Source organism: Hyperoodon ampullatus (assembly GCF_949752795.1).
Source record: "Hyperoodon ampullatus genome assembly, chromosome: 1".
NCBI classification, from domain to species: Eukaryota; Metazoa; Chordata; class Mammalia; order Artiodactyla; family Ziphiidae; genus Hyperoodon; species Hyperoodon ampullatus.
This window is the reverse complement of record NC_136914.1, coordinates 90,810,139-90,837,677: the sequence shown is the minus strand read 5'-3', so window position 1 is coordinate 90,837,677 and position 27,539 is coordinate 90,810,139. Positions and strand designations below refer to the sequence as shown.

Here is a 27,539-nt window from a genome sequence, read left to right as displayed (position 1 = left end):
TAAAATTTATTTCACTGTCGATGTGAATTTGTTTTACTTTTCAAGTTATAGTTTCTTTTTCCCTAATAGCCCTAACTTACTTATTTCATTCATCAGTATCATCAGGTTTATAATAGATGATCTAGAAAATAATTGGTTTTTAAAAATTGAAATAAAATTACTTTTTTTTTCCTAATCATATAATGCCAAATACAGGGTTAATACGTTTTAAAGTTACTTACTTAAAGCCCTGTTATTTACTTAAAAACCTGTAGTTAGTGAGAAAACATCTATTAGTAAACTTATTCGCCTTTTTAAACCATGATTAAAAGATGAACAGAATAAAGTTTACTGCCTTTTTTTTGTTAAAGCATTTCTATTCAAAATTCCATGGTTTGGTGTTTGTTTTTAAGGCTCCTTTTGCTATTTTGTAAATGTGGGCATTAGTAATAACCTTTAGAATTATTTAATAATTGACATAATATCAATTTTACAAATAGACTTTAAAATTTTCCTTGTTTAAGTAAAGTGAAGCAGAAAGCATAGACTCCTTAACATAAATTAAAAATCAGTTCTCATTATAGAAGTGTGAATGGCAACCTATGTTGAGGAAATATGCCAAAATATTAGGATACTGCCAATTTCAACTTTGTTCAGCAGATGGCAGCACAGGACTGCATAGTAAGTCCAAGTCGTTAAGTTTGACTGAGAGGCTCCGAAAACAACGTTTGCTCAAAAACTCACTCAGTGTAATTTGGTGCTTGTGAGGCTCACTTCTTTGAGTGTTGTGGGAGATTGCTTCCGTCTGGGTATTCACGCCCCGTGTCTCTTTCAGCAGGTGTTAGCGATTTTATACCTGATTACCAGCCCTCCCCCATGACCGACTCAGGGCTCAGCTCAAGTTCTACCTCCTCTAGTATCAGCTTAGGAAATAACAGTGCTGCCATTTCACATCTGCACACCACCGTCCTCAGCGAGGTCGACATCTCAGTAGAGCAGGATGGAAAAGTCAAAACCCTCATGGAATTCATTACCTCAAGGTAACATTTGCAGCTCCTACCATTCCTGACGCATAGCTGTGTTAAGTCATTGTTTCATTTGTCAGCTTCAGCGAACCCTATTTTGTTTTCCAAAGGGTCATTGATTTGGAATAGGCAGGTTTGTATTGTGCAATATTTAGAAAATTTGATGCAGCCAGAGACTTTCTTCTTTTGCTCACACTGTTATACCTAAGGAGGGTCTTAATCATGACTAGATACCAGGTACCCAAAGAGGATACAGTATTATCTGAATATATATTTCTGCCTCCACCAGCTACATTAACATTCAATCTTCAAATATTTATTTATGGCCTACTCTTTGCAAAAGCACTATAAATAAAGAAGAAACGTAGGTGGGGAGAAAGGGGCTAGTATACCATAGCAAGAGCAAAATCACAGAGGTGTGAGAAAACAAAGTATATTTGGAACTGGTGAGTAATCCAGCCTGAGTGTAATGCGGAGGAATTTCTAGACAAGCTGGAGGGCCATGAAGCCCTGGCCAGAGGTTATAGATCTTTTAAGAAAGGAGACATTATCAAAAATCTTTGAGCTGGATGGGGAGGGTGGAGGACCCAATTAAATAAATATGTTGAGAAAATCAGTCATAGCAAAGTATGTGATGAATTAGAGGTGTTACAGACTAGAGGCAGCATGACCACATCTTTTTTCCAGGGCACTTTGGGCCTATGGCAATAAGGGGCCTAACACTAACCAAGCTGGTGAATGCAAAGATATTTTAAAGAAAGAATCGACAGGTAGTTTTAACTTCTAAATTATTTTATTTGCATTACAATCTAAATACAGTCTAGCCTCTACAAACGAGACTGTTTTGACCTGTAATACCTAAGCAGTAACCAGTACTCTTCTCACTTGGCAAAATTTGCCATCTTTTCCTGCTACCTCTGAGAGAATTTGACTGTAACAACGGAAGACTTTGAAATTATACGTAACTTGGATCTTCCTGTACTTGCTCTAGATCATTACGTATCGAAGTACATAAATAGTAGCAGTAGACTGTGTGACATGCTATTTGATTTATGCAACTACTATCCTTTCTAACTGCAAAAGCACATTTTAGGTGAGTATGAGTAAACCTTAATTAAGTTTAAAAACCAAGGGAATCATGTCTGTTCTCTGTTTTCAGAAAAAGAGGGCCCCTTTGGAACCATGAGGATGTTTCTGCCAAGAATCCTAGCATAAAGAGTGCTGAGCAGTTAACTACATTTTTGAAACATGTGGTTTCTGTTTTTAAGCAGTCAAGCTCAGGTATATTTTAATGATCATTTCAGATAGTATTTACTTTCAAGCAGATCTTTTAGTGTGATGTCACAACTTCTGATAATGTTTAGCAAAAAGCTGACAAGTTGACATGTCTAAATTTTCAAAAGTTTTAGACAGGTTTTCTTTTTTAACTTACTAGTGATAACAGATTTGTTCTGGTTGAAGAAAAATTGTTACTACTTAAAAATAAGAATGCTACTTTGACGCTCTGAGGTTCTTAGTTTGGTGTAAGACGGTATAATAAAATTACAATTGTTTATTATGAAACTATTATATTGAAGGAACATAGGTAGAGATGACAAACTCTTATATTATTTTTTTATACTGGTATAGGCTTCGATGATCTAAAATTTAACACATTCTGAAAATTATAGTAAAATGTATCTAAAACAGTGGTTCTTAGCTAGGGGTGATTTTGCTTCTCAGGGCATCTTGCAATGTCTGGAGACATTTTTGTCACAATTAGGGGGCGCGGGGCAAGTGGTTAGTACTGGTGTCCACTTGGGTAGAGGCTAGGGATTCTGCTACACAAACACACACTACACAGGATAGCCCTCACAACAAAGAATTATCTGGCCAAAATGTCAGTAATGCTGGAGCTGAGAAACCCTTTTCTCAGGGATTACTTCCCTGGAGATTAGAATGAAGAGTCATCTAAAGTGCAGATGGAATTTAATGAAAAGAAAAAGCATTGACTTATGAAATATTAGTGCCCGCCCAGTTTGCCAGGTATTGTGCTGGCACCGGGTTTAACATGGTTATTAGCCTCTGATCATAACCCCTATATATATCCTGAAAAACAAGCACTTACTTGTTTCCTTTGCTTTCACAGAAGGAATTCATTTGGAGCATCATCTTAGCGAGGTTGCTCTGCAGACAGCACTTTCTTGTTCTTCTCGACACTATGCTGGGAGATCCTTTCAGATTTTCAGGGCCCTTAAGCAGCCTCTTTCGGCAACTACACTTTCTGATGTTCTCTCCAGACTTGTAGAAACTGTAGGGGATCCAGGAGAAGATGCACAGGTAGTTCATTCAATTCTTTCAGCAAGTATCGAGCACTCCTCGTTTTCAAGGACTTATTGCCAAATGTAAATCATGGCAGGTAGAGCAAGATAATGGTTGTATAGAATTACTGATGTCAGATGCTAACAAGCAAAGAATTAAGAAACAAAGTTGTGTAATTAATGTTTAATAGCATACTAATTGAATTAAATAGTGCCTATCAGAAACAGCTTTATCACACACACCTGGATATTATTCTGAGATGACCGCAAGGTATAAGAGGAATTTAAAGTTAGATGTAAACTAGAACACTGAATTTCATTTGTTAAGATAAATTAAGTGAAATATTGCAATAGAGAGCTTACGTAGGTCTGTACAGACTCATGACTTTATTAACACTGCTTTAGACACTAAGGATACAGTAATGAACAAGACAAAGTTCCTGGCATTCTGGAGCTCACATTTCATTGGGGAAACAAGCCTTTAATCCACCAATAATGTATAATACAAGTTTACTTAGTGGTGAATGCTGTGAAAATAATAAGGTAGAGTAACAGGTTAAAGAATGATGGGGGAGAGGATTTTTTTTTTTTTATATGATCATCTGTGAAGAAGAGTTTTGAACACATGTTTAAGTGAAGTGAGCCCTGTGATAATCTGGGGAAGAGGGCAGAGGGAAATAGGACTAACAAGTGCAAAGGGCCTGAGGCAGAAGCAATTGGCTTTTTAAAGGAACATCAGGGGAATTCCCTGGCGGTCCAGTGGTTAGGATTGACTCGGCGCTTTCACTGCTGGGGCCCAGGGCTCAATCCCTGCTCAGGGAACTAACATCCCGCAAGCCTCATGGCTCAGCCAAAAATTAAAATAAAACAAAATAGAGGAACATCAAGCAAACCAATGTGGCTAGAACGTACTGGTTGGGGACCTCAGAGGCAGGAGATTGATGAGGTAAGCAGGTCCAGATCATGTGAGGCCAAGGAGGTTCTGGTGGGAGGTGGGAGTTCACTCTGAATTGATGGGAAACCGCCCATTGGTTTTAAAAGGAAGGTGATGGATATGACTTGCTTTTTTAAAAAACACTCTGGAGGCTAGGTGGAATCCTTAGGAAGGCAAGAGAGGTCAGTTAAGAGGCTCTTTATAAGAGTCCAGGCCAAAATGATGATAGTTTGGATTAAGGGAAGCTATGGAGGTAGAGAAAATAAGTCAGATTTAGGTTTTTGTTTTTGTTTTTTTCTGCGGTACGCGGGCCTCTCACTGTTGTGGCCTCTCCCGTTGCGGAGCACAGGCTCCGGATGCGCAGGCTCAGCGGCCATGGCTCACGGGCCCAGCCGCTCCGCGGCATGTGGGATATTCCCGGACCAGGGCACGAACCCGCGTCCCCTGCATCGGCAGGCGGACTCTCAACCACTGCGCCACCAGGGAAGCCCAGGATTTATTTTTAAAGTAATATTTTGAAGATGCTGATGGATTCAATTTAGATGTGAGAGAAAGAACCAAGAATGGCTCCTAGATTTCCGGCCCAGGTAATTTTGGGTGAATCGTGTTGCCAGTATAATCAGTTTATACCATTAGTTTGATGCATTCTCATCCATCAGCAAGATCATGTTGCTCAAGAGTTTATTTTGTCATATTAATGTGGAGTTTGTTCTATTTTGAAATCTCATCAGGAAGTGCATTGCAGTTTCTTCTTTCCAGAGTATAATTAATTAAGATCTGCCTTTTTTTCTAGGGATTTGTGATTGAGCTTCTTCTCACGTTGGAATCTGCAATTGATACTTTGGCTGAAACCATGAAGCATTACGATCTTCTTTCTGCCCTTTCTCAGTAAGAACTGAAAAACTAGGCAACCGGTAGATTTGTATTTAGACCTTCAATAGCTAAATATGTGTAATACTATATTGTTCTAATATTGGCAGTGAGAGTACTACCCCTAAATTCAGATGGATTGCCGGTGGGAAAATGAGCCTCAGACAGTGAGACGTGTGAAAGCTCACGGGGCTAGTCTGCGGCAGTGCCGTTCCTCTGACACCCTAGTCAGAGACCTCTCTGCTGTGCTACTAGGCTTCAGCCTCAGTGACAGGCTGTTACTGCCACACTCAACATCCTCTTGTCACCCCAGCAGACCAGGCTCCTCGGGACTCACACCTTCCACATATTGTTCCTTCTCCCTGGACCAGCCTCTCTTTGAACTTTGTCTTCCTTGCAAATCCCAAATTGATTTATCCTTCAAGTCCCGTCTTAATATCACCTCCTAGCTAAGTATTTTTAACTGCCCCAGGGCAATGCCAAGCATTCCATCCTTTGGGATCTCACAGTATTTTCTTAATATTTTCATAACAGCAACTAACAGGCTCTAATTTATCCATTTCCATGGACTTTAATATTCCTAGCATTTTGCATACTGCTGGCAAATGTAGAAAGTATTCTGTATTTATTTTTTAATCAATGATAATTAGACGTGAGGGAGAAGGAGAAATCAAAACTAAATTTTTGAGCTTGGTTCTTTTGGAAAGAATGTGAATTGACAGAAATGGGAACATCAGGACCTTTGAGTCTGGGGGTGAGACAAACGAGGCCTGCTTTGGACGTAATATGTACTAAATCCCAGAGCTAAAAGTTATCAGCGATAACTATTGCAGAATTTTCGCTTCAAATCAAACCTCCTCCAACCGAAAGTAGCCACAGTGGAAAAGATACTGTTGTACATTTTAATAGGGAGGAAAGAACTGAAATTGGGTTAAGCAAAAGTCAGATATACTTAAAAATGATTTTTCCTAGTAACAGTTACCATTTTGCAGTGTTTTCAAGAGTACAATTAATGTAGCAAAAGAAGTGATTGTGCATGAATTCATCTTTTTTTTTCTTTCTTTTCTTTTTTTTTTTTTTTAAAAAGAACCTCATACCATGATCCTATAATGGGAAACAAGTATGCAGCTAACAGGAAAAGCACTGGACAACTCAATCTAAGCACAAGTCCCATTAATAGTAGCAGTTATTTGGGATATAGCAGTAATGCAAGAAGTAACTCTTTGAGGTTAAGTTTAATTGGTGACCGAAGAGGTGACCGGCGGCGGAGTAATACACTGGATATAATGGATGGACGGCTCAACCACAGCAGTAGCTTAGCGAGGACTCGAAGCCTTTCCTCCCTGAGAGAGAAAGCCGTGTATGATGTGCAGCCCACTACTGAGCCTGCCAGCTTGATGGCCACCATTTTTTGGATAGCAGCATCTTTATTAGAATCAGATTATGAATATGAATACCTCCTGGCTCTCAGACTTCTCAACAAACTGCTGATCCACCTGCCTTTGGAAAAAACAGAGAGTCGAGAGAAGATTGAAACCGTACAAAGCAAACTGAAGTGGAATAATTTCCCAGGCCTTCAGCAGCTCTTCCTTAAGGGTTTTACCTCAGTATCTACACAGGAAATGACAGTGCACCTCCTGAGTAAACTTATTGCTGTCTCCAAACACACGTTGGTGGATCCTTCCCAGTTGTCAGGTGATGTGACTAGAATTGCACCAACTCTTTGCTTTTTTTTAGTATAGTGAAATGTAAACTAATCGTTGGTTTTGAAATCTACTAATTTCTGCTTTTACACAAACAGTTATGGTTTTCTTAATATGTGAGATAGCTTAAATTCTTTGGTAAAAGCAAAAAAAAAAAAATTTTTTTTAGAAGATCAAGTACTCCAGGAAATAAAAAGAAAATGGTTTTTGTGAACCATGAAAAAAATCCTTTAATTTTTAAAATAATGTGCAATAAAATTGGTTATTGTTTGCTTTTTTTTTTTTTGATAGGCTTTCCTCTTAACATCCTTTGCTTATTGCCTCACTTAATCCAGCATTTTGACAGCCCAACTCAGTTTTGCAAAGAAACAGCTAGTCGAATAGCAAAGGTAAGCAAATGTGATGCTGGAAGATAACACTTTAGGGAATTTTCTCTGGAGTTTATCTTAAGGGGGGAATCTCTTAAAAATCCTTTTACCGTCACTTCCTATCTAAATTTTTATTCTTTTATGCATATGAAGGAGTAATATAGTAATGATATGTTAGCTGCTCAAATGACAGTGAATAAAATTATTTGTTTAGAGTAGCTCTCCTCTGAGTCTGAATCTTTTTCTGCTCTGTTTCCCTACTTTATCCTCTGTCAGTTTCCAAGTCATTCATTTATTTGCCCCTAGATATGTACTGAGCACTGGATCAGGTGCTGGAAATAACAATGATAATCAGAGTAAATAGAATCCTTAGCCCTATGGGCCTTAGGGTGGCAGTGCAGTCAAGTAAGTAGACAATCACCGTAGAGTCTGGTGACTTTGCAATGGGAGAACAAAATATTCTAGGGACACATAAAGCAAAAGTCTGCCTGGGGAAGTCATATCTAAGCAGACTTGAAGGGCAAATAAGAGTAACCAAAATAAGGTCCCTAGATGAGAAACAAGAGCAGGGCTGAAGGTAGAAATTTTCCAGGCAGGAGAAATTGCATGTGCAAAGGCCCTGCGGAAGAAGAGGGCATAATGTATTTTTTGATTCTGAAAGTTCTCTCTCCCTTTATGTTTGCCTTTTTCCTTCTAACATTCTCTTTATCTTCTCTCTATGCTCCCTTCATTCTTTTTTCTTCCTTATTTGACTCTTTTCCTCCCATCATATATTTCTTAAACACGTATGTAGCTATTTTTAAATCATTTGTGAACATTTGTTTAAAAGTTTTATAGCTCTTAGTCTTAATTGTAAAAGAATATGATTTTGACATTTTATCTATTTAGTAACTTCCTCTTAAGAACAATAAAGAGATCACAAATACCTTACCTTCGGCTTACCTTCGGCTTAAACTGAATTCTTAACTAATTTTATTTTATATATTTATTTTTTTTGTCACATTGAGTCTTGGAAAAAAGACTTTTCAGGCTGAAAATACAAACAGTTACAAGAACAAGTTATAGGAATTTGCAAGTAATATACATACAACAGGAAATCAGGTGAACTGGAGGGGGTGACTCAATAGTAATATAAGTAAGATAACCTGGCTAAAGCACTGGGAGAAAAATCAGAGAAGTCTGCAACAGAAGGGAACAAGCAAGTAAATTTCTCTGGAAGAGCTTTTTATATAAGCAATTTTTTTCAAACCTGAGATTCAGTTAGCAAGTAGCACAGCAGTAAATGGAAAGAGCAAGCTTCTAGAAAACCAAATAAAACACCCATCTCTCTGTGGCCCACATTTCAATACTGTTAAGTGCAAATTTATCTCTGGGTGCCAGTGGAGTGAAAAAATACTACCAACCCAAATCACATACACAGTAACAAGAGTAAGAACATTTTCATTATCTGGATAGAAAATATTTAATAAGTGACAAGAAAATATTTAATAAAATTTGCTGTTGAATCCATCCTTATTTAAATTTCTAAATAGATCTGGAGAAATTCTTAACCATTTTAAAAGCATGTATTTGAAAAGAAGAGCCATTATTATAGTTCATGGAGACATATCTTAGTTTTGAAAATGATGGTTTGCACTAAAAAACCCAACAACATGTGTTTGCATTAATGAGGTCTAAAAGTGATTTTTAAAAATAATTTATTAAAATGACTTTCATTTTAATATTCTAATAACATACCATTAGGAAAATGTAAACAAAGATTTTTTTTTTCTACATGGAGGGGTAAGAAAGAAAATATAAGGAAAAAATGTATATTGGCTTATTTCAGGATTTTAAGAAAGCAAAAAGCATAAATCCCTTGATAGGGGAAGTAGAAGCATTTGAGATGGGCAGCTGAAGTGCTGAGTAATTTGCTAAGTGTTGGGTCAGGTGAGAAGCACAGCGTGACCGGAAGGCCATAGAAGCCCCTTGAGCTCCAAGCCTCTGCTGTCATGACCGAGGCAAAGCACAGGAAAGTCCCAAATATCTTTTATGTTTTTAAGAAATCAAATATGTGGCTTTCTGTTAGTCATAAACTGCTATTAAGTCTGTTTTCTTCCTGTTGAGCAGCACACAAAGGTTCCCTCTGTGGCCTTTCAGCAACCTGCAGGATGTGAACTGAATTGATTCCTTAATTGTTCTCTCACTTAAACTGTTGAGAATAATTTTCTGCCATTATGTGCTTCCTCATTATGCAAATGTCACTCTTTCTACTGTTTGTGCCCTTGGAGAGCACAGAATTTCAAAATGAGGCAACACTTAGGACAAATATTGTCCTTTTTAGCTATTCATTATGGCAAAAATAGTATGCTAAAAAAGTTGGTTATAAAACATACTCTTTTTTGGCTCATATTTTAACCTGGTAATTCCAAAGTTCCAAAATTAAATCTAAGCCACTTGCTTTACTATAAAAGTACACAGCCTATTATTCCAAAGAACTTTCTTCTGTTTCAAAAAATAGGTTTTTAAAAAATCATTCTTTCAAAAAATATTCTTTAAGAATATAAGAATTCTATAGGAATGCCTTATCCTTCAGGATAAGATTAAAGAATTTAAACTATAAAAATTTTTGCTGTAGGATAACAAATTTTGAAATTATAAAGTTATGTGGTTTTTTAAAATAGTGTGATAAATTATTATATTTTGAAATACGAATCAGAAATATCAAACAACTTTTCTTTTTTCTTCCTGGTGTCTGTTTTATGAGTAAAAGGCTAATGGCATGAAAACAACTGCTTTTAATGATTTTACAAAATAACTTCCAAGGTACTGTATTAGTCTCTGCATAGTCTTGCATGCCTTCATATCTTGGGCCTATCCAGTGATGCCGTCTGCATGACGAATCAAAGTAAAAGTTAGTTATAGTCATCTGAAAGTTGAAAATACATATATTTTAGTAGGTAATACTCTACTTTCTTTATCAAATGCTCTAGGCAATTTGTGAAAATACATACCAAACATCAATAAGATGGAAGAATAAGTGAGGAAAAGGAAAAAAGGAAAATTAAAAGAAATTTCAACGAGGCTAGCCTTTCATGATAGATGAGGCTATAAGACGAGGGTGGCCTTTTTCCAGGTCTTCATTGTTCAGGTATCCTCGGAGGAGGGTAAGGAACATCTCACCAGTTAACTCAGGGAACCAGACGGACTATGAAGGTGCATTTAGTCAGTAAGATCCTCCCAAACATTTGTTGATTCAGATTCTGTAGTACCGTATCACGCAAAGTCTAGGAAGTCAGTACACTTTGTAGTAGCCTGTAAATGACTGGCCAAGGACCTGAAGAGCTTTAGGTGATTTCCTGAAGAGTAGCTTGACATCCACACTGGAGATGCAGGACTCAAACGTTTTATCAGTCCTCCAATGAAGTCCTTTGACTGTATCACACAGGTTGAGGTTTCTGCAGTTGACTGCTCTAGTGAGATACCCTGGACAGCTTGAGACTAAAGCATTGCTTCTTTGGCGTAGCAGCTCCGAACCTTGCTGAGGATTCCTACGTGGAGCCTGCCTGTTTAGTTATTTGTGCACTGAACCGTATATAGATTTTACAAAACAAAACTCTTTTTACGAAATGACACACAGGGTTTACAAAAACATTTGGGTTTTTACCAAAGACATTTTACATCAGACTGAAAAAAAGCCACACTGTTTAACACCCACGGAAGTGCTTGACATATTAATCCTCTCTGTATGATCTAAGGTATTCTCTTAAGAATGCCTTGTGCTTTTTTCCTCTTCTGTTTAACTTATCTACCGTATTGAAATGAAATGCATTAACTCTTCAACATATATATCTAAATTGATTCATTAAATAAATACATTTAGTATAAAATCAAGTTTAAACTTAACTGTCTTTAAGTGAATGAAATTTTTGTTTGCTTTTTTAGGTTTGTGCAGAAGAAAAATGCCCAACGCTTGTCAATCTGGCTCACATGATGAGTCTGTACAGTACGCACACGTATTCCAGAGACTGTTCTAACTGGATCAACGTAGTGTGTAGATACCTGCATGACTCCTTCTCAGATACTACATTTAGTCTTGTGACTTATCTTGCAGAGGTAAATTCACCCCCCCCCCCAAAAAAAGGGTTTTTCAACTGTTCTGTGGCAAAATTTTCAAGTAGATTTATTTCTAGAAGCAGCACTGATGCTAATTAATCTTCAAATTTTCTTTGAGAGTGAATATAGGTAACATCTTTTTTTGAAGAAAAGTATAGGTAATATCTTTCATGTAAGGAGGAAGTTTTTATAAAGGTTTTTTTTTTTTCATTTTCAGTGTTTATTTCCTCATTCACTGTCCTTAAGTGACATAAAACTCATAATAATATAAACCTCACCTTTATTTCAAAAGGCAAATGGGTTTTTTCCTGGTCTTGATCCTAGGGAATGGTTATCTTTTTGTTTCTACAAAACCAGCTCTTGGCTTTGAGATCCTTTCTAGAAATACAGCATGCAAAGTCATTTCTGCTGGGCAAGTTTTAATTTTGATGATATATTTCCTTCCTAATGTAAAATATGATTTTGGGGGGGAGTAAATAGAATTTTAAAATCTGGTGATAGAACAGCATGAAAATTTAATACAGTTGACCTTGAACAACGCAGGAGTTAAGGGTGCCAAGCCTCCACACGGTCAGATCCACATGTAACTTACAGTCAGCCCTCCACATCCGTGATTCAACCAACTGTGAGTCCTATAGTGCTGTAGTATTTACTACTGAAAAAAATCTACATATAAGTGGACCCTTGCAGTTCAAGCCTGTTATTCAAGGGTCGACTGTATTTATTTGTTGAAGAACTAACTTCGTGCCTAGAAAAGTAAATTATTGAGTAGAGAGCCACAAGGAGACCCTCAAAAGGAAGAAATTCCTAGTCACTAAAAATGTTTGTCAGTGATACCTTCCTTTTCAGAAAGTTGACCTCTGGCAACTAAACCTAACACACTGTACAAACTTAAATTATTTGTAACTCAATAAACATTTTAAGTATTGCTCACAGCACTGTTTAACTTAGCTAAGTCACTGATGGTGGGCATTATAAAGTGCTCAGGACTGGTGTGGATGTTTAAGGTGTTGGTTTGGATGGGTTTACTCCCATCGACTTTATATTTAGGTGAGCCAACAGCGTGAGCCCTCTGCCTGAGAGCTTCCTAACCTGAATGAATGCGCATCGCTAGGTTATCTTATACCTACACCTTTAGGACAAGAGCCAACATAAAGCCAGACCTCCTTAACTGGCTTTGAATTTAAGTGCCACTATAAAGTTCAACTTTTGCGCCACCATAAAGTTCAACACTAAAGCAACACTAGCGCTCCCTGAAGACCCACCCATGGGGTTCTAAGGTCTGGCACTGGCACAATACAGCCCATTGGGTACCACATGTGGGCCATATAGTTCCAGTCTACAGAGAGAATGCTTTGTCCCCAGTGTTACTCTTACTAGTGTAAGTTATCCTTATTTTATGATTATTAATAACTCAAATTATTACTAACAACAGTACTAAAATTAGTCACATATATTTAAAACTACACATATATAATTTAATTGTCCTACAAACCCTATGAGGCAAGTGTTATCAGTTTTATTTTTAAAAATCAAGGCTCAGAGAAATAAGAAACGTATCCAAGATCACATAGGTAGTAAGTGGCTGGTGTGAATGGCTGGCGGGTAGTTAGTTATTCTTTGGTGACGGTGGTGTAGCGGTTTTTCTCTTAACCTAAAATAAATGGTGTTTAACTAAATTAGTTAAGGATATAAAAGAAAGCACTAAGATTAAGATGACAAGTAATCTGTCTAATTCTCCTTTCTGCAGCAAGGACAAGTAACAATAATAGACATTACCTTTTACCTTCATTATTCTCTGGATTTCTGATAACTCTAACCATGAACTCTTAGGTTAAATCTATTATGGTTTTCAACATCACTAATGTAAATCCTGTGGAATTTTCTTTAACCTGATTAAAGTATACTTTTTAATATTACTTTCAGTTGTTAGAAAAAGGACTGTCCAGTATGCAGCAATCATTACTACAGATCATCTATAGTCTTTTGAGTCATATTGACCTCTCCGCTGCCCCAGTCAAGCAGTTTAATCTGGAGATCATAAAGATTATTGGCAAATATGTACAGGTGAGTGACCCCAAATCTCATGTATAGAAGTGTTCATCTTGAAACAATTTATAATCATAAAAAAATTGGAAACACCTTAAATGTCTAAGATAGGGGAAGTGGTTAGTTCATAAATCATGTTTTCAGGAATAGTTACAACATGAGAAAATGCTCTCAACCTGAGTGATGTAAAGCAGAATCTGAACGGTAGGATTGGCATGATTCCTGATTTTTATTTTTAATGATTACATCTACAAATGTACATTTCAGGAATCACTGGAAGGAATGTACACAAATGGCAGCAGTCACTGTCTCTGGACAGTATGATTGTGACTCTTTGTACCTTTCTGTTTTTAACCAAGTCCTACATAATGAACAGATATTACTTTTAGAAACAGAAGAACTCTTTGAAGAGTCTGTATTTTAGAGTTGCTTTCTGTGTCTGGTAAAAAGTGCCAGATATTTAGAAAGTAGAAAATCAGACTTGGTTTAACTGTAAATGGCGACAAGTCAACTTGGTCTGTACTGAATTTCACTTTTGAACTATCTGTAAGAAAGGCCTTGATCGCAGTAGTTGAGAGTCCGCCTGCCGATGCAGGGGACACGGGTTCGTGCCCCGGTCCAGGAGGATCCCACATGCCATGGAGCGGCTGGGCCCATGAGCTGTGGCCGCTGGGCCTGCACGTCCGGAGCTTGTACTCTGCAACGGGAGAGGCCACGGCAGTGAGAGGCCCGCGTACCGCAAAAAAAAAAAAAAAAAAAGAAACGCCTTGATAAGCAGAGCAGTATTGTGGATACAACTGAGCAAACAGAGCGAACTCTTTGAGAGCCTTAACGGATTAATACTTTGTGTTTCTACTCCAGTGATACTGCATTCGCTAAAGCAAAATTTACAAATGGAAATACTCATCTGCAATGAGCTTGTGTTCTTGTCCATTTCTGAAAGTAACACAACTGTATTAAAATGTTTTTCAGTATTTTTATTGGGTAATCTGGGTTATTTTTTAGATTCCCTTGAAAATAGTGATTGCAAATATTAAAAAAAAAAACATAGGTTTCTTTGGTAACCCTGTGTATCTTCTCTATTTTTATCTCTTAAGGAGCAAGGCTTCACCACTCAACAATTATATTTTTTTTCCTAAAGCACTTTTCTCTTTTTATTCCTTAAGGCTTAAAGAAGTTAACTCATCAGATATTTGCTGGATCACCCGCAGAAATACATAGCACATTGAATTACTAATTTATGAAACATAGATTCATTTCTTTTGTTCAGAACCACAAGCTTATATGCCCAGTGGGCCAGCAAGTAACCATAAGAGGGCATAGATTTATGACTAAGTGAACTGCACATTCCTCATCTAAAAGGAACAGCATGACTAAGAATGGTTGCCATGTTGGAGTACAGGTCCACTGTGGCCAGAACTTCTAATTTTTCTTTTCTAATTTATAAAGAGAAGCTCAAAATCTGGGTTTTTCTTTAAAATCGCCTAATTTTAAAATGTCTCAAATTTCTTTTTATTTTTTAATTATTTTATTTTATTTTTAATTTATTTATGTTTTGGCTGCGTTGGGTCTTCTTTGCTGTGCGTGGGCTTTCTCTAGTTCTAGTGAGCGGGGGCCACTCATCGTTGCAGTGCACGGTCTTCTCATTGCAGTGGCTTCCTTTGTTGCGGAGCACGGGCTCTAGGCGCATGGGCTTTGGTAGTTGTGGAACATGGGCTCAGTAGTTGTGGCTCGCGGGCTCTAGAGCACAGGCTCAGTAGTTGTGGCACACAGGCTTAGTTGCTCCGCGGCATGTGGAATCTTCCTGGACCAGGGCTCGAACCCATGTCCCCTGCACTGGCAGGTGGATTCTTAACCACTGCGCCACCAGGGAAGCCCTTAAATTTATTTTTCAATGTTGGGTAAACCAAGGTTATATTTAGCTGACAGGTCATCCCAGTTAGTGACTTCTGCTTTATTCAAATATTAAACATTTTACATACTTGAACTCTTGATGATCTTTCACATTTAGAACACAAGTACCAATATAATTTATGGAAACATCTCTGAAGAGATTTTAGCATTTTGCAATGCCCAGGGCTCCTAATTATTTCCATAAGAAAAAAATGATGATGATTTTTACATAGTCTAACTTTGTTAAAGATAAACTGTTTTCTACGATGATGTGCTTAAAATGTCACAGTATCATGTGGACTTTTCTTTTTTTTTTGGCTGCGTTGGGTCTTCGTTACTATGCGTGGGCTTTCCCTAGTTGCGGCAAGCGGGAGCTACTCTTCGTTGCAGTGCGTGTGCTTCTCATCGCGGTGGCTTTTCTTGTTGTGGAGCACAGGTTCTAGGTGCGCGGGCTTCAGTAGTTATGGCATGTGGGCTCAGTAGTTGTGGCTCATGGGCTTCAGTAGTTGTGGCGCACAGGCTCAGTAGTGTGGCTCACGGGCTCTAGAGCGCAGGCTCAGTAGTCACGGGCTTAGTTGCTTCGCGGCACGTGGGATCTTCCTGGACCAGGGCATGAACCTGTGTCCCCTGCATTGGCAGGCGAATTCTCAACCACTGCGCCACCAGGGAAGCCACATGTGGACATTTTTAATTACTAGTAATATTTTATGCTTTAGATGTCTTCATAGCAAGATGTTATTAGCTAAATTGGATAATTCAGTTCTGCCAAAGATTTTTCACTTCCTTTTTTAAGTAGTATTTCCCCTCTCTCAGAACTGCCAACTGTGAAACAATATGTATAATACAAGGTTGAAGTTTGATTTTGGTACCACAAGTAAGAAAAAAAATCATTTTTATATGATTTTCAGTAAGCAGTAAAAAAAAAAAAAGTTCTAAATTTTTAATTAGGCATTGATTCCTCTCCACATATACGTCTGTCATATAAATCATTCCTAAATTTTATTGGCAGAAATATACAAAACTAAAAGTAGAAGAATAACTCGAAAACATAGCCACCATATATAGGGGGAAAAGTTCACCCTATACAACTCAGGAATCACTGAGAGCATCGTTTTAGCGTAGCACTTATGCTTATTGTTTGGGGCTTGGGTCGTTAAGAAAAATCTAAAATTTTTTTAGTATTTTAATATTTTTATGTCTAAAAAGTATGCATCAAAAATTGTTTATCTCGGGCTTCCCTGGCGGCGCAGTGGTTGAGAGTCCGCCTGCCGATGCAGGGGACACAGGTTCGTGCCCCGGTCCGGGAAGATCCCACATGCCATGGAGCGGCTGGGCCCGTGAGCCATGGCCGCTGAGCCTGCGCGTCCGGAGCCTGTGCTCTGCAACGGGAGAGGCCACAACAGTGAGAGGCCTGTGTACCGCAAAACAAAAAAAACAAAAAAAATGTTTATCTCCAAGACTTAAAACATTTAAAGTTTTAGAGTCTTAAAGCCATATACTTCATTCATCTAGAAAGTTCACATATATATACAACCCCTTTGTTTACCCCAACTGCCAGATTACTGTATTAGACTTTCTCAACCAATAATATTTATAAAGCACTTATTGGGAAAAATGCAAAATATTCTGAGTTGGTAGCATTATTATATGTACAATATCTCATAAATTTAACAGTACAAATAATAACTTATTTTCTTTCCTTTTGTAACTCGGACCCTCTGTTAGGGACCTCAAAGTAAAAATGAATAATTTATAAGGAGTTTTTGTAGAAATAATATTTTCATTGCCTACAGTGTACACTAAGTTTTTGTTCTTAGTTAAATATGTATTTGTCTATTATTTTTTGAAACCAGAGTCCTTACTGGAAGGAAGCCCTTAACATCTTAAAACTGGTGGTGTCTCGCTCGGCAAGCCTTGTCGTGCCCAACGATATCCCCAGGACCTACGGAGGAGATACAGGTTCTCCTGAAATATCCTTCACTAAAATTTTTAATAACGTCTCTAAGGAGTTGCCTGGGAAGACCTTAGATTTTCATTTTGATATATCTGAGGTAAGATGCTCAGAGATTGATAAAGGTGCTCTATTAGAAATTTTCATTTCTTCATTTATTCATTCTGTCATTCAACAAGCATTGATTGAGCTCATACTCAGCAGTAGATGCTGTGACAGGTGTCATGAAAATGGGGTGGGAGTGGGGAGAAGGCCTATAGCCTCCTGGGGAGATAGGCAAATAAACATTGTGATAAGTGCTTTGACTGGAAGTAGGTTTGAAGTTCTATAGGAATATATAGCATGTACATCTAACCTGATCTGAGCTGAATGTTGAGAGATAAGTAAACCTAGACAGGTATATATGGAAGTCTGGAGAGGGAGGAGTAATCCAAGAAAAAGCAGCATGTGTGAATGAAGGCTTGTAAGTGTGAGAAAGCGTGGCGCTCTGGAAACTTCCATCCAATTAGTGTGGCCTACCCTGAGCACGGAGTACAGAGGATGGAGGTATAGAGTGGGATGAGAGAGGAAGCTGAAGGCATAGGGAGCCGCAAGGTCACCGGCATCTTGTCTGATGAGATGGCTTTCTCTTGAAGCAGTAGGCGCTCTTAAAGGATTTTTAGCTGGAATAGGAAATATTAGGATTTGCATTTTAGGAAGATCATGCTGGCAACAGGACAGAAAATGGACCAGGGAGGAGGGGGGTGGAAATTTTTAAGGAATCTGTTAGAGTAATTTGGGTAAAAGATAATGTTGGACTGTGTCCCTAGGCAACTGCAGAGGAAACAAAGAGGGAAGGGATGGTTTTCAAAAGTCTGAGGAAGTAATTGATGGGGTTTGATGGGAAGGAGAGGAGGTGCTAAGTAAGGAACAGACAAGGACAGTTGCTGTGACAACTTGGTGAGTGTTGGTACCTTTCAAAGAGGATGGAAATGCAGGGAGAACAGGTATTAGCAGGGAAGGAGGGCATGATGAGCTCAGTCTCGGGTATACTGGCTCCAAAGAGACCAAAAAACATACTGATGGAGGTGCTGATTACCTAAAGAGATCTGAAGTTTTAGAGGAAAACTTGGGCAGAAGGAAAAAGTTTAAGGGTTTTCAGTGTCATATAGGTGGATGGTTGAAATCATGGAAGGAAAAATGAGGCTAAAATAAACTGAGATTTGAGAAGCCCTACATTTTAGGGCTAGATTGAGGCAGGGCCCCCCAGTCCAGAGGGAACCTGAACCCTGACTATGTTACATATTAATATCGATACAAATCTCATGCAAAGATTTTTTGACCCTTGCGGAGAGCATCAGTTTTGGTTTTTTTCCTCCAGAAACTCAGCCCACTCTTGTTGGCTTTGGTGCCATCGAAATGGTCTTTCACAAGCCAAGGCAGGAATTTTTCAAGAGAGAAGTTATTGATCAAGTATTGGGTGGGGGTGGGGGAGTTGAGAAAGATAACAGCTGAAGATCTACTCATGTTTTAATTGATTAGGATTATATAGATTAAAAAAATTTTTTGCAGTTTAGTCTTGGTCTTAGAATTTATCCAGAGCTTATTGGTTATTTTTTTAAGATAGAAAGTATGTTTACTGCCAATGTTTTGGTTTCTATCACCTGAGAATTTCTAACATGGAATACACAGGATGGGAATATGATGGAGAAACTGGGCTTTGCTGTTCTTCTGAGTCAGAAAATGATGGTGTCACAATTATTTTGTTTAAAACAGTGATACGAATCCTCAGAACATTTGATCTATATCACATAGTTAATTTCAATTTGTTTCATCAAAAAATTCCCAAGTACCTGCTCTGTGTGGGCTCTGGAGATATACTAGAGGAGCAGTGATGAGTCACACCCAGTCCAGGGACTCCCGTATAGCGGGGAGGGAGGCACAGAAACAATCACCATCACCTGGTAAATGTCCAAGTATAATTACCCAGAGGTGGTGGTGGTATCAGCATAGGCCTCCTTGGAAGTCTGGAGGCAATGTTCAAAGTGATTAGGGGTTTGCTTGGTGCATGTTCTATGCAAAGGAGGTGACATGTGCCAACACATAGGTCCACAAAGGCACCATATGCTTGGGGAGCAAGTTTAGCTCTGCTGGAGTATGAAGTTCAGGAGGGAGTGGTGGAGGCTGAAGTTGGGGAGATAAGCAGGAACCAGATCATAAGGGGACTTGGGTGACATGCAAGTGAGCTTAAAATTATATTCAAATGCAAATTTGAGACACTTCACAAAGCCAAGTAAATACACATGTTTTGGATCATCCAAAGTTTGGGCTCATCATGGAATTTTACGGAAATAAATTTTGGAAATATTATATATCAGATTTGCAGTAAGACATATGTAGATAGCTTTCTCTTTGAAGTTGTTACTTATGTTGAATATTTGCAAAAGCACCTTATTGAGGCACACAACATGCATCAAAAAAACACCAAAATATTAATAGACATTAAGTCTGAGTGGTGAGCTGACAGATGATTTTTTTAAATCATTTTCATATTTTCTGAGCTTTCAAAGAGGACCTATTTTATAATCATGGGGGAAAAGATGAAGATGGTAGTTTTTAAAGAAAGCAGATCTGTATTTAAAGTAGGAATAAGTTCTCCAATAATCTCCTCAGAGACTTGTTCCCAATAAAGTGAAATCTTATGATTAAAAAAAAAAGATATCATCATTACCTTTGATTTTTGTAGTATCTGCCTTACGCTAAGTAATCTTTCTCCTTATGCTGTTTTTTTTGGCTGTTTATAAAAAATGTCATTATAGATACACTTAACCCATTTATGTTGAATTATTTGAGTCAAACACTGGCATTTTGTTTCTGTGTAGACACCAATTATTGGAAATAAATATGGTGATCAGCATAGTGCAGCTGGAAGAAACGGGAAGCCGAAAGTGATTGCTGTAACAAGAAGCACTTCCTCAACTTCTTCTGGTTCTAATTCTAATGCCTTGGTTCCTGTTAGTTGGAAGAGGCCACAGTTATCACAGGTACATAAAAGTTCATAGAATAAGAACCTGCTGTATAAAAAATAAATAAATAAAATAAAATTTTTAAAAAAGATTTAAAAAAAGTTCATAGAATAGAAGAATCCATTTTATTCTATATATGAGAACTTAAGAATTTGTCTTATTTTATCAGGAATCGTAACGTTTGCATTTTCCTTCTCCTTAGCGAAGAACAAGAGAAAAGCTAATGAATGTGCTTTCTCTCTGTGGTCCAGAGTCTGGTCTTCCGAAGAATCCATCAGTGAGTAATCATGAAAACCTCTGTAAAGGTTTTAAACATCATGTTAGTCCATGAAGAAACAGAAATTACTGTCTCCTTGCTTGCCTTTTCTAACTTACCTTACTTACAGTGTTGACTAAGAATGAAAAAACTATTACTTGCCTTTCTGACACTTGGCCGCTATGCTAATTAAGCATACACCCAGTTAGACATTAGACCAAATTGAAGCTCTGAGCTCATTGACAGGTGAGGCCTGCAATGGCTCTTAGGGCACTGATGTCCCATATTCAGAGTGACAAAGCTGATGGATGGCCTTTTTCAGTTTTGTTTTGTTTTGCTTTGTTTTTGGCTGGGGGTCAGGTTGTATTTTCTTCTAATGAGGATTTGGAAGCCGGAGACCAGCAGACTAGCCTCATTTCTGCAACAGAGGACATAATTCAAGAGGAAGAAGTAGCTGTGGAAGATAACAGCAGTGAACAACAGTTTGGCGTTTTTAAGGATTTTGACTTTTTAGATGTTGAGTTGGAAGATGCAGAGGTAAGGATATGGACTTTCTTTTCTAATATTTATAGAATAGTTGACAACTGCATGAAAAGGAAGGATTTAACCACAGGATCTTTCCTGATTAAGGGCAGTGTAAGGTCAAAAGGTAAAAATCTAAACTGGGAACTAAACATGATTAGTACAGTTAGGCATAACAGAATAAGTCTGAAATAAAAGGAACATCTAATTTTTCATCTTTATATTTTAAAATATAGAGTAAAAATGGATTTCTTCGAAAGTATTTTTTTTTAATTGAGGGTATGCTTAGACTTAAATGTTTGCATGAATTATACAAATTAATGTGCAGCAGAATAGTAAAAATTACATTTAGATATATCAGACATGGGGAATTCCCTGGCAGTGCAGTGGTTAGGCTTCCACGCTTCCACTGCAGGGGGCACAGGTTCGATCCCTGGTCGGGGAACCAAGATCCTGAATGCCGAGCAGTGTGACCAAAAAAATTAAATTTAATTTAAAAAATAAAATAAAATTAGTTATTTTTTAAAAAATTATCAGACAACTTGAAAGAAGGTGGCCCTGAAACTAAATTGACGATTAAGGCGCCTTTGGCTCTCTTCTAGAACACTTTCCTATGGCTGAGATTCTGCCTATGACATTGATCATCATTTTCTTCTTTAGGTTGGAGCCAGCTCTCTCAAATGCCTCATTTCATTCAATACCAAGGACTTTGTCCTTGATATTGACTCCGTTTAGAGAAAGTTGATAGTTGTGTCAGTTTAGATGCTTCCTAAATGGAAAATCCAACTCAGAAAGTAGATTTACGCTCCCAGAACTGAGCTAGCCCAGAGTTAGAGCTTATTTTAGATAAGGCTCAGTGAGGTTTCAGGCTGTTTCTCTGCAGTTCTGTAGGCTCTGCCCTTCTCTGCAAGTCAGCTTCACCTCAGACGATCTTGGTTATGTCCACACACAGCAGTGTCAAGAGGAAGCAGGGGTCACTTCCAGAAATGCTCTCATGAAAGTAAAGAAGTTACTCTCTGAATGCTTTTAGCACACTTCTTGTCACATCTCATTGGCCCAAGTTGGGGCATTTGCCAATTTCTAAACCAATCATTGTGGCAAAGAGAATAGGATTGCCCATTGCCCTGGTTGTGTTAGGCTGTTCAGGGCCTATTCCTGTAGCTGATGTCAGTCCCCTAAACAACAGTCTCCTAAATCTGAAAAGTTTACATCAAACAGATCACAAAAATGTTCATTCTAAAATTGTTATAAATGTCTATCTTCAAGAGCCCCAAATGCCTTACTGTCAAGTATTCATACTGTGTCACTGATATATCTCTGTCCAAAGACATTAAAATCACTCATATAACTTGCATGCATTCATCAACCCTCTTGAAGGGATGTTTCCTTTGGCTCATATAGGTGAGGTGAAGGAATAAAATGTAATGGCTTCTGCCATGTCACACCGTTAGCTGTTGATAGGAAGCCAGTTTAGGGAGGTCCTCCTGTGTGCTTCGGCGCCCCAGGCCCCCCACCCCTGCAGATATGAGGGTATGACCGTGGTGCCTCAGAGATCAGCAGATGCCCTTACACTGGCTGAGGGGTGGCACAGGCTCCTATGTCATAGTTCGCCATATTCCCAAAGACACCACTGGACAGGTTCACAGGAGCCCAAGAACAAGTATTGTTCAGCATCTTGTAGGGCAGTGGCTTTTAAACATTTTTTTTTTGAGCTGTGGCCATTGCTAGTACATTTTATATCACATCCAAGTGTATCTATATGGACGCACCTTTAAAATAAAAGTTTCAAGAATATGCATCTTTACTCTATGCTATGCACAGTGATATTTTCTATTCCTTTCATTTCAGTTTTTTTTTTTTTAAAAAGAGCAGGTCACCAGCCTCTAAAATTGATGTCGCTCCCACAGTTGGAAAAACATGTTGTAGGAAATTGGACATACTTGCACAGTCAGGCAAGGAAGTGTGGTGGGTACAAGAGACCTGCTGCCCTACCTCACGGGCATGAGCCACTTCTAAATTCTTCTGTAATTACTTGCTTTTTTCAGTGCAGAATTTAGAATCTCTAAAGGCTGGATCTTGACATTTTTGTAATGGTCAGTTTCTTTCTTTTTGTTTGCCTTTTTTTTTTTTTAAAGAACACTGTAAATGCTTTCAGGTTCATCCAGTACTCTAAAATGTCCATAGTAATGAATATAACTTTTGAATAGAACCTTAGAAGGAATTAAAGATGCTTATTGTAGTTCTATTTTTCATTCAAGTCACAGTAATTTGGGGAGCGTGGTGCTAATTTATGCCTCATAATTAGGCCAAATCAAATGATAGAGCTTTTCTAAAACCTAAAGATAGTCCTGCTTCCAACAAGGTAACAAGAAGTACTTTGCTACAAAACAGACTTAACTGCTAATGAAACTTCTAAAATATCCCCCAACCTTGAAAGCCCACAGTGTGTATTCATTCATCCACCAGATATGTATCAAGGGCTGTTGCCATTATTATGTGTTCTGCTACATCGCAATATTTGAAATGATATGTTCTAGGAAGGTGGCTTTCAAACTCTGACCTGCAGAGCCTTAGGGCTTCTAGATACCTGAGAAATAGGGAAAGATCCAAGGACTCCTGGCCACCTTTTTCAACCAGAGCAGCCCTGGTTTTGTTCATCAGTTTTGCACAGTTGATTTCTGTCGTAAATTTCATTTGACATGAGTATTCCTCTGCTTTATTAAAAAAAAAAAAATCTGAAAACCTCTATTCTGGACAATCCCTCTTGAGTAAAGGAATACACATAAGTCATATTTTGCTAGCCAACACACTGTAATTCGTCATCAGGGCTTAAGAAAGAGGAGCATAAGAGTTATATCCTTACAAAAGGAGGATCAGCTTGGAATAACAGAAACGTTAACTTATATAAATCCATAAGTGGGGCGAAATAGAAATTTGTCTTATTTCCTATTGACCTTTTGAGATTGGCAAAGGTTACGTTTTGATAACTATAATCTTGATTTTAAACTACTTTGTAGCAAAAAATGACCATTGGGTTTAGCCAGAACCATGCTACAATCTAAAATAATTGTGAACCTGTATGTTGTCAACTGAATGTGGGTATTTTAAGTCAGTTTTACATTGTATCCAGCATTAAATCTATGTAAATTTTGAAGATTTTCATAAAGTTTGTGTTGCCAAAGTGTATCATAGAAATGTTGTTTTAAGTGTCTGTCTCTGACTTTTTCACAATATATTTTGCATAAAAAAGTAGTTTGAATCACATGTTGGCTTCCTGCACAAAGCTTAATCCAGAGCTTGAATCAGTCTTTGGGTTTGAGAAATCACAAAGAGTTTTCCCCAAAAGTGTAGTGTATATTTACATGTTTGTCTTCGTTCTTTCTAATTCTGTGTGTTTTCCTTTTTGCTAACCAGGAGCTGCAGGTAAGTTGCAGCCTGGTGTTGTGGATTGTTTATTTGTTGTCATCTGTGATGTATTTGTCTTCCTTGTGGTCTCATCTGTGTTTGTGTATTAGAATAGAAATGGCCTAGGTAGTAGATTTAGTTGGTCCCCAGTAATATAAGATAGAAAGTCAAGAGAACTCTTTAGTTAAAACAGGGCATTGACCAAATATTTTGACCCCTTTAAATATTATAAATATTGAATGATGTTTTAAAAGTTTCAAGAAATTGAAGGGCTGATTGAAACTCTGCTTATGATGATGCATTAAGTATTTCTCATCTTGGTGTATGTTTTCCTGCTGTATTACCTTTTCTATATTTATAAGCATGTATTTGAGGTCTTAGAAACGATGTCTTGATTTTCCAGGGTGAAAGCATGGACAATTTCAACTGGGGAGTCCGCAGGCGCTCACTGGACAGTATTGACAAAGGGGACACACCATCCCTCCAGGAGTACCAGTGTTCCAGCAGCACCCCCAGCCTGAACCTGACAAACCAGGAGGATACGGACGAGTCCTCAGAAGAAGAAGCAGCACTCACAGCAAGCCAGATACTCTCACGCACGCAGATGGTACAGTGACCTTTTCGTACAGTGACAGCTGGCCTCCTTTCTCCTAACTTCCAACTTAGTAATTACTGTTTCTCTATATTGTGATTTTCATTTCAGTGCGGGTGAAATGCACACACTGAAATGAAAATACAAAATTGTAGCCGCAATGCAGTGTTCCATTATTCATGACAGAACTAAACATTGGATACTGTGTGCCGCTTAGCCGCTGAGACGTATGTTCTATTGCTTCTCTCCTAGTAACAGTGAGTTGTGCTGGGCACTTTTAGAGGCCCTCGCCTTGAATGATACATGTTTTGGTATCGGTGTGAGCGCCAGCGCTGCTTAATTCTCCACCTGCTTTTCTTTCCTCGTCAGCGTGGAAAGATGGAGCACAGCTTTGCTCTCTTTGCAAGATCAAGTCAGTTATATGGAGGTTCTGACTTGTGTTCCAAGGGCGAGATGGCAGATATTCAGAGAGAGAGAGACAGAGACAGATGAGAAAATGAAGGCTGCAGGAGTAGTCTGTCCGTTCAGAAGTGTGGACTGAGGGGAGCACCGCACACGAAGTGGTAGCTGGTTTGGAACTTGAAGATGGCAGAACAAGGAGAGGGAAGGGGTGTGGATTAGCCACCGTGGCCCACGTGATGAGGAGTCAGCTAGTGAAGACCAGACGGCAGCTACAGTTACAGCGCTCTTACATGAGGGCCCTTTACATGCCTCTCTTTAATTAGGCCCATTTGCATCACACTCGGTCTGCTGGTAAAGCACTGGCAGTGCTGTTGAATGGCCGGGCTGAGTTGGCTTTAGACAGTGAACATGTACAGTTGTCAGCTTGTGGTTGGCTTCCTATCACGTCTCCTGTTTTGGCATCTCACCGTTACCCCAGTATGTCTTTCCACTAACTCCCTATCACGTCTTAAGTGATGAGGTGTCGCTGATAACAGTAGCAGTAGTTACCACTCGCTGAGCGTTTGAGATTCATCAGGCCCTGGGCAAGGTGTTTTACGTGGATTAGTCACTATAACTCTCCCCCCAACCACACAAGCTAAGTATGGTTACAGCAGTTCTGTAGATTAAGTGACTTGTCCCAGGACACACAGCTAGTAAGTGCATTTGAGCCAGGCGGTCTGCATGCTACCTAAAGGACGGTCTCTTCCAGGGACTGTGCGCATTTAAAGGAACAGTGAGTTGCTGGTAGCAGCGACTCAATGAGGAAGGCCCAGGCTCTCCCTGGAGCCAGACTAGAGGCTCAGAGGCTGGCATCGTGCCACCAACCTGCTATGTAATTGCGGTCGTTACCTACCCTCTCCCAATAGTACCTGCAGTACCTGCTTCCTGGGAATTTCATGGGGAGGACAGTATAGTAAGTGCTTAACAAAGGTTAGCTCCCATGAGAGCCTCAGGGCAGAACTGACTGTCTCCTTAGAAGGACGACCCTAGTCATAGTGGTAGTGAAATTAAAAAAGAATTTGAAGCTGATTCCTCCTCACAGGGAAAAAAAAATTAGTTTTTGCCTTTATCTATTCTGAATCATGAACTTGATTTTTCTTATGTCAAATATTGGCCGTTAAAAATGTATAACCCTGAATGGGCAGAAATTGAGACACAGATGTAGAGAACAAACGTATGGACACCAAGTGGGGGGAAGTGGCGGGAGGGGGGTGGTGGTGTGATGAACTGGGAGATTGGGATTGACATGTATACACTAATATGTATAAAATGGATAACCAATAAGAACCTGCTATATAAAAAAAATTAAATTAAATTTTTAAAAAGAAAAAAAGTGTATCTAAATATTAAATAAAATGTATACTTTTAAAAAGTTCAAAAAAGTAAAATAAAATCATAATCACAGTACCATTTCACACCTAAAAAATAATTCCTAAAAAAAAAAATGTATAACCCCACTTAAAAGAGGAAAAACTGTAATATTTTCTTAGAACATAAACCCACTGAGGCTGGCCTGCCATTACAACTTTATTGTCCTAATTCTTTACGTCTTGCTGAAGTTTTGTGGTATTGATTTTTGCTTAAATAAGTGAATGGCCGGTTCAGACTTATGTGCCTGCTTCCCAGTTAATAACGCTGCTTCTTGAGAATCCACTGAGTGTTTGGTGCCAAAGCCACGGGGGAGGTGAAAGCGCCCCCTTCACGAGTCCTAAGACCAACTGCAAGCACGAGACGTCACTGTAAAAATAAGAATTTTAGGGCTTCCCTGGTGGCGCAGTGGTTGAGAGTCCGCCTGCCGATGCAGGGGACACGGGTTCGTGCCCCGGTCCGGGAAGATCCCACATGCTGCGGAGCGGCTGGGCCCGTGAGCCATGGCCGCTGAGCCTGCGCGTACGGAGCCTGTGCTCCGCAATGGAAGAGGCCACAACAGTGAGAGGCCCGCGTACCACAAAAAATAAAAATAAAAAAATAAGAATTTTAGGTCAAGATTAACACAGTCACAAGGAGCTCTTTCACTTTGGTAGTTTTTATTTAGCAAAATTTAACCCTTGTTAACGGATACTTCATTTCTGCTGATGGGTTAGTTGCTTGCATTCACAGCACCAATTCTGGCATAGACTGAAATGAGGGGAAAAAGTAATTTTAGGC

At 38.7% G+C, this 27,539-nt stretch overlaps 1 protein-coding gene across 1 annotated transcript in view; it reads left to right on the top strand.

Moving 5' to 3' along the window:
* The window catches only part of FRYL (FRY like transcription coactivator), a gene marked incomplete at its 3' end in the record, with an annotated part of 206,784 nt that overhangs the window by 155,533 nt on the left and 23,712 nt on the right, over positions 1-27,539 (top strand). The window contains exons 41-53 of the mRNA XM_079707243.1: positions 815-1,019; positions 2,164-2,285; positions 3,133-3,323; positions 5,032-5,126; positions 6,196-6,803; positions 7,103-7,200; positions 11,104-11,274; positions 13,201-13,341; positions 17,070-17,267; positions 20,029-20,190; positions 20,375-20,449; positions 20,789-20,965; positions 24,759-24,962. Coding sequence (XP_079563369.1) covers positions 815-1,019; positions 2,164-2,285; positions 3,133-3,323; positions 5,032-5,126; positions 6,196-6,803; positions 7,103-7,200; positions 11,104-11,274; positions 13,201-13,341; positions 17,070-17,267; positions 20,029-20,190; positions 20,375-20,449; positions 20,789-20,965; positions 24,759-24,962 — 2,447 coding nt within the window. The remainder of the gene's footprint in view (positions 1-814; positions 1,020-2,163; positions 2,286-3,132; positions 3,324-5,031; positions 5,127-6,195; positions 6,804-7,102; positions 7,201-11,103; positions 11,275-13,200; positions 13,342-17,069; positions 17,268-20,028; positions 20,191-20,374; positions 20,450-20,788; positions 20,966-24,758; positions 24,963-27,539) is intronic.